Source organism: Sphaeroforma arctica (genome assembly GCF_001186125.1).
Source record: "Sphaeroforma arctica JP610 unplaced genomic scaffold supercont1.91, whole genome shotgun sequence".
NCBI classification, from domain to species: domain Eukaryota; class Ichthyosporea; order Ichthyophonida; genus Sphaeroforma; species Sphaeroforma arctica.
The window spans coordinates 21,896-29,395 of NW_014040467.1; the positions used below are offsets into that span (position 1 = coordinate 21,896).

Consider the following 7,500-nt stretch of genomic DNA (forward strand, 5'->3'; position numbering starts at 1 on the left):
ACACACACACACACACACACACACACACTATATATATATATATATATATATATATCTATATATATATATATACTTGTGTATAAATGGATTACTCTTTTATATACTAACGAACGTATTTTTATGTAGTTAACGTAAATGTATGCATTGCTGATAATTTTTCGACTGCTTTCTCAATTTTGGAAATTTGCATCTCATCTGTGGTAAAAACACATTTCTACTTGATTCTTGTTCAGTCTGTCAAGGAACAGAAAGACGGGTACTCCAAAGGAGAGAAGAGATTGATTGTTGTGGGCCGCTTCCGTGTCTGGCAGATTGGAAAAAAGGCCATGGCTGGTCGGGCGGTATGAAATAGAGTTGAAAGTTTTGTTTTAGGCAACGGTTAAGCATGTGTATATTAGTGTTGCGCACGTGCCATTAAATTGTGCTTATACTAATGCACCAATGCTACGCCGCGCTAAAGTATATGATGAACGCGATTCCTGTTCATGTTGGGTTTTGCATGAACATCCCAAACAAAGACATCTGTTGAACTGGCCTTCTTCCGGGGTTGAATTAACCGGGTTCGAACATACAAGCACACACAGAACGGTTTATTTCATCTGGGCATTGGCGCGCTATGTGCTCACGATCACGACCGTTTTCCGTACCCTTCCAATTTAACAGGTCGTCAAAGTCATCCACTTCTATGACATATACGACATGGCCACGAATGATCCGACCACCATGCAGATTTTCTATAAGCTGGATAGGGGCAAGACTGAGAAAAACACCCTCGTTCGAAGCTTTGATATACCGCTTATTCTGCGTGCGATACGCGAGGTAGGAGATAGCACAAACGAATGGTCTCTTTTTGTTTAAGGTTATGTGCAACATAAACAATGTGAACATCACGGAGAATGTGTACAACTACCAAATCGTGAAACCTGACAAAGCGATGAATTACCTTTTTATCCTTGCAAAAAATATCGACGGTGCCTTTATTCTTGCAACAAAATATCGATGGAAGAAACTCAGTCATATTTTCCTGTTTATTTCATCTATTGAGCTTGATGACTGTATCACAGTGCGGATAGACATTTGACACGCTACCACTTTTCCTTTATGACCTTTGATTGGCTTTCATACACGATTACAATTCAATATCAAAGTCATTTCCCCCACATAAAAAGCTCGTTCGGTGCACAGAAGCTTGTACGACCCTGATAGCGTCCTGACCCCACACTTTCACCTCGTCAATAGGGAATCCGTGATAGTCTATACGGATTCGACGACGTCCTTATTATTCGTGTAGTGCAGCGTGATGCAGTGCTTTTGCCTCTTGGCAAATTTAAGCCTCAGAAATGTGGCCATTACATAGAGACGTACGAAGCTCATTGCGATTGGCTGGGGCTGAAGCCTCACCCGAATGTTCACCGATATATAGACGGTATTTACCGCTTAGGGCTGACCGAAGTGACACTGGATGAGGTCTGTGAATGCGCTCGATATTATGGGAATATTTTTGAGTCTTACAAAGTCAGAGCTGTACACTGTTTTAATTTGGAGTAGTCGAATTCATCTTGTTATAAATTGATTTTGACGCATGCTTATTGTATCTACATTGATTAGACCAAAGCCAGTCGTTTTTGATCAGTTGCATTATCGCTCTGGACTAAAAGGTTATATTCTATCAATACCTCCACTAATCAGATGCCTGGGGTGCTAGATGCTGCTTCCCCAGACTGTGTGCCGCTAGAACCCATTCTACTGGCTCTGCGATACAACACATTCTTTGAAGGGGTGGTTGCTCTCGAAGCCTCGATGATGGACAGGAATCTTGCTTCCATTATGGCGCAAGTCGTGACTACGAACACTAGAGTATGTGCACAACTCTATGGCACACATTGACTTTGTATAGTATTGCATTTTATTGATACTTCTGGCACGCCGTTTATTTGGGATCGGGTGGACGTGGGCCACGACAAGGCCCTGAGATTGATAAGCGCTGCTGGTCTTGTACAACATGAATGAATTACCTGTGGTAAATGTATGAGTTTACTGTCAAGAATCGATCAAGGCACTTGGAGAAGCCGCGACTATTCCACACATTAATATAATTTCGGTTGTTGCTGCCATAGCCCCTTTCCTAGCAGGATGCTTTATTGTTATTGAATTGTTTTATGGATCTATGTGATGTGCATTGATCGATAAAAATTTTACTATCATAAGTGTTTACGCCCGCTGGGAATAACGAAGTCCATCATTTGCGTTCTACATGGACACTTCAGTTGGAGAAAATTGAAATGCGCAACAGCGGATGTAGCTGGGCCACTTTTTTCAATGGACTAAAGACCAACACACAGCACATGGTGAACGACCTCTGTCTTGCCGGGAGTAAGGTATGTCCAATAATGGAAGTACAGCTTGTGGAGAGATGGTGACGTGGCTACTGTATGCGAGTACTTCGTACAATGTGTATATGTAGGGCAGGTATTCTCAATCTGCGAAATTACGTTACAGTAGACGTGCTACTAGTTGGCATTCGATTTTTCGAGACCAGGGGTGCCGCATGCAGATATTTTGACCTTAAGGAACATGCGATTGAATTGCTATGATGTGATATTTGCATCCGGCTGCTTGTTTCGTTCGTGTGCGTGCCGTGTGTAGCGTGTGCGATGTAAAGTTTCTACCCAAGTCTGCGGAGGAAGTATAGATCTATAATATGAATTAGAAAACAGTGCATACCTGATACCGAAGAAGGAAAGTGCACATACTAGATCTGGTATATGCCGCACAACTCTGCTCACATGTCGGCTAATTTTATTTACGCTGCAGTTGGGCGCTCATTCAGTGGCCGGATTGTGTGAGGCAATCAAAGTATGGCCATATGGTATTAAAGCACTCGATTTCGCTGCGAGCGGAATAGATGATAAGAAAATGCTTTCATTCTGCCATGCGATGAGGTGCAATCTGGGTGCATCAGCCACTATTAAGCAACTGACGCTTTCGGACAATATTCTTGGTACAGTATTCTTGGTATACTTGGGTTACTTTGCTTTGTTGTCAATATGTACACTTTGACTATGACATATCCTACTAGACTTAGAAGCTTTCAGGGTGTATACTATCAAATTCGAGGCGTATTCGTGACACTTTATTTCTCCAGCAATATTTGAAAAAGATCACTCGTACTTGTAGGGAGTTCAAAGTTATTCATTGACCTTCATGTAATCTCTAAGCATTTTAAACAAAAAAGGTCGACTTTTTGTTTTCAACAAAGAAAGCGTTCTCCTCTGGTGCTGTGGTTTTTTTTGTTCCGTTATCGGTCTGTCCAGGCGAAGAAAGTCAGAAGCGCGTGGATTGTGTACCACAACTGCAGATCTCAATTGTAACCATTAGTGTACTCGTGATGCTTATTTTGCGGTGTGTTCGTACTACTATGCAGGTGATCTCGGGTCTAGTGCGCTTCAGCAATGGATGTCCGCTGCAAATACCTCTGCAGCGCTACAGGTGTGTCAGAACACGCTCTCAGTTGGGTAACATTTCAAAGCATATACCATTAACTATTTATGATTAACGAATGGTATTTATCGAAATAACTGCAGGCGATTATAACTCATCGGCGCTACTGCTACAGAAATATGAGACTGCGGTGCAGGATATTTCTCATGCGCATGTAATTGTCATTCTTATAGGTCCTCGAGATGGAGAATACAGATATTAACATGCACACCATCGCGCAAGGGCTGTGGGATTTGGGATGTCTCAAAAACTTCGACGCTCGTGGATGCAGCAGAAAGATGACTGAAGATAGACTATACACTCTGGTAAGTTCATTTACTTAATTTAAAAGTTTATTTTTATATAGGCTTTAGGACGCGTTGTCTGGACTCTTGAGTAATATATTTGCGTCATTGAAAGGGTTCTCTATGATGAATGATCTGAGTGAATCTTGGCTTGCAACTGAAGCAACAGAGATGTGTAGAGGTAGACGACCCAAGTATAGGAACAACACCAAAGCCTGAAGTTACGATTTTTACCCTCAATCTAGTCTAGGAATTAAAACTCAGATTCTACAGAATCCCAAATTGTGCACTCCGTTTACATAAATGATACTATAAGAACGTACCTCTATCGGCTATAAGGCCGTGCGAATTTATATTGTCCCACCAAAGGCCGCTCCATAGTTCATTGCAAGTACAGTAATTGGGTAGATAAGTACCGGAATAGCTCATACTGCAAACATAATTTCTCTTTCTTGCAATATCATCGACCTGACTGAAAACACTCTGTCACTCTGTGTAACCCCACTCATACTTCCATTATATAATCTTTAGAATGAAGCCAATTAGTTGAGTGCAAGTCGTAAAATACTTTCTCTACTACGAGTTTATAATTCAAAATCCATTGACAAAACTTAAAATCTATAAAACCTTCTTATATTTATCAACAGAAAGAGACGTTGACCAAATCTAATACGATCAGTGTTCTGGGGTTGTCGTCGGACGGTACAAAAAGCACAGCTGACGGGTCAGGCAAAGAAGACAACATTATGCCTTTGATTAGAGCTTTCCTGCGAAATCCACGCATCACTGAGGCCACACTTCGGTATTATTATGAGGAAGCTGTCGAATTCACCTGCCGTATTGCTGTTCGTGTGTGATTTATCAACCTATGCACCTCATAAGGAATAGCTACACATAGGTAGATGCAAAATACAGAAATGATTGGGACCTAAAGTATGCTCACGTTTTGATTTCAACTCTCAGATTGACTGGTGTAGCGGATGGACGGCAGCTTGTGTCTACACTCCAGGGTATGTGGGTTAATCTTCATAGCCCATCGAGATTCGTGAAGTGTTGTCGCCAACGAGAGTCTTCTATTCATCGGATATTTGCTGCAACTTAATAACGTCGGTTTCCGTACGCTCGAGGTTTCATGTTTGCGTTCTGTATACTCTAGTCAGGTTTGTGCATAATGCGCCGCTCATTTCCTACAAGAGTGAATAGTTTATTATCAGCTGGGTGCGAAATATGCTCTCACACAGACAGTATAGGGTGCAGCTACATTCTTGTACAATCACGATGCAGTCGTTCAAGTATCTGAAAATCCTAAACGTGCACGTAGGTGTGGACACGCACCTGCTCAAACACATAGATCTCTCGGGATGCCAGTTCAGTGAGGTAGACCTGGCAGTGCTCCTCAACGATGTGGCCAGCACATGCAAGAATTTGGTGACTCTGGTGTTGGATGGATGCTGCAAAGGTACAATTAATATTAGTCATGTCTAGTTCTATCTGCAACGACAAAATAGTGATCCACTCCTTAGATGGAATGTAATAAGTGTTATGGTTCTGAAATTGTGTACTTACATCACGGTATGGTGAATACCACCTCGATCCGATATGAGCTTGAATCCTCAGGACTCATCGAAAAAATTCAATGTTCATGCAGAAACGTCTGGTTCCGGCGGAGGCACCAGTGGATATACCGCCAGTACGAAAAAGGGGGCGGATGCACCTCTGGCAATCTCTTTAGGTATGTTGCACGCATGCACGCCACACAGAACGACCCAGAATTTGAAAGAGTTCTGGTGGCATGCACGAGAGAAAAATTGAAACGACTGCAAGTTCGAGATTGAGCTTGCGTGCTTTTTAATCCACCACAATACAATACATGTGTGTTGTTCTAACGATCTTAGATAAGAAATAAAGCCTCAAGGTTATGTCTGCTTGTAGTCTCAGTGCGTCGAACAGCTCTCCCAATATGACCTCACCTATACTTTTGATCCATCGCGCAGAAATACTCATGGGTAATTGTCCCAACCTGCGCCGCCTGTCGCTGAGAGGAGGCTTCTGCAAGGCTCTGATCGGCTGCATGCGGGCCCTGGGCGAGTGCAAGACTATCACACACCTAGACATACGCGATAATGCCGTGGGAGATGCACTGGCATACGATCTAGCGGTGGCACTGGACAAGAATAGAACACTCACGCATCTGTGGTGCTCAGAGAATGACTTCACAGTGAATGGGTGCGTGCACCACTGATATTGACAGTCCTCCTATCCCACCTATCGTTCGGTGACAAGTGTCGGATATGGTGCAAAGTTATATATGAATTTCGAAGTTCCCCAAAATTGAATTTATACTGGTCGGCATACTCGGGTGAAGCCTTCGTGTGTTTGTGTGTTGAGCACCATAGCCGTGTAGCTTTCATCTTGTGTGTGCAGTCCACTGTAGTCCTGTACATTTTCTCGATCTCTTGGATGGCGCTATTTGATTTTCTTATCTTGTGAGTTAATGAAGTGAATGATTGGTACACTCTTCATTCATTAAATCCATCACATTCATACTTAGAAGATAGTGCGCCATCATTAGCCACATACAGACTTTTTTTTTTACTCAAAATTACATATCGATGGTATGCTTATTCGAATGTGGGCTAAGTGCGCAGCGACACAGGTTGGCAAATCTTATTTCACAAACCCACAAGCTGTGAGATGTGAGAATGTTTTACTTCATCTCTGCAGCTACATACGCAATGTACACTTCATAGACGTACTCATTTGTTCTCGCGTGTTCCCATTAATACACATAGATGGGCGTCTGTTCTGAGTTCACTCACCCACCAAGCCGTGTCGCCAGTGCTACAGTATATCCATCGACCTGTGGAAGATGAGAAAGTCCATGTCGGCAAAGGAAATGTGGCCTTTCGGCAATACACAAACTTGATTGACAAGGTAATCGGTACTTATACTGCGAAGAACTAGACGAAAACTTGCCCTTGTCTGCGTAAGGTTCTCATAGTTTATCACGCCACGCACCTCGTTTGATGATTTTCGTTAATTTGAAAACGAAATAGTAGCCAACAATTGAACGATATATGATTTGAAAAGTTCAACATAATCCTTACTCACTCTCTATAAATCAGATCCAAAGGGCTGTTGCAGCACAAGGAGGAAATACAAAAGGACCACTGACCGATGTTTGGGGTAAGTATATCAGAATCCATCACATCACTGTTAAGTTATTGCTTGATATATATATCGTCTTTGCGGCGTGTAGTATGCATATCAAACCCAAAACACTACTCGTTAAGCCAATACAGATTGTTTGAAACTGGTTCAGAAGTGAGACAATATTACTCATACACACTTTAACTGCAGCTGCACTTAATAACATACATATTGTTGCATGTATGGGTCAGTACACTAAGTATGAATGTCTTCGCCGTGCAGAGCCTAAGCCGCCGAGTGTGCACCACTTGTCCTTTGAGCCACGGCTATCGCTACCGCAATCGTTGAAGGATGCCCAGGAGTTTGCCATCGCGAATGGTGAAGCGGTGGAATGGGTCACAGGGTATGTAGTCAGATTGTATCTAAAGCTAGAATTGCACGCACGAACATTTGTTTTGATATCGCTGAATATATACCGTATGCAAAAGGGTAACTCGAAGATCCGCAGAAAGTGTTTGCCGTGAGTTTCTAGCATTTATAGCGACGGCTGCAGCTTCGCATTCGT

At 42.5% G+C, this 7,500-nt stretch overlaps 1 protein-coding gene across 1 annotated transcript in view; it reads left to right on the top strand.

Moving 5' to 3' along the window:
• Nucleotides 1-223: 223 nt before the first annotated feature.
• The window catches only part of SARC_02095 (hypothetical protein), a 7,680-nt gene continuing 403 nt past the window's right edge, over nt 224-7,500 (top strand). Inside the window, exons 1-16 of the mRNA XM_014304148.1 lie at nt 224-341; nt 664-819; nt 1,240-1,467; nt 1,690-1,857; nt 2,268-2,378; nt 2,815-3,001; nt 3,425-3,489; nt 3,675-3,806; nt 4,433-4,587; nt 4,749-4,795; nt 5,107-5,244; nt 5,434-5,517; nt 5,780-6,011; nt 6,578-6,719; nt 6,911-6,971; nt 7,218-7,338. Of these exons, the coding sequence (XP_014159623.1) occupies nt 327-341; nt 664-819; nt 1,240-1,467; nt 1,690-1,857; nt 2,268-2,378; nt 2,815-3,001; nt 3,425-3,489; nt 3,675-3,806; nt 4,433-4,587; nt 4,749-4,795; nt 5,107-5,244; nt 5,434-5,517; nt 5,780-6,011; nt 6,578-6,719; nt 6,911-6,971; nt 7,218-7,338 (2,042 nt within the window). The 5' untranslated portion in view covers nt 224-326. The remainder of the gene's footprint in view (nt 342-663; nt 820-1,239; nt 1,468-1,689; nt 1,858-2,267; nt 2,379-2,814; nt 3,002-3,424; nt 3,490-3,674; nt 3,807-4,432; nt 4,588-4,748; nt 4,796-5,106; nt 5,245-5,433; nt 5,518-5,779; nt 6,012-6,577; nt 6,720-6,910; nt 6,972-7,217; nt 7,339-7,500) is intronic.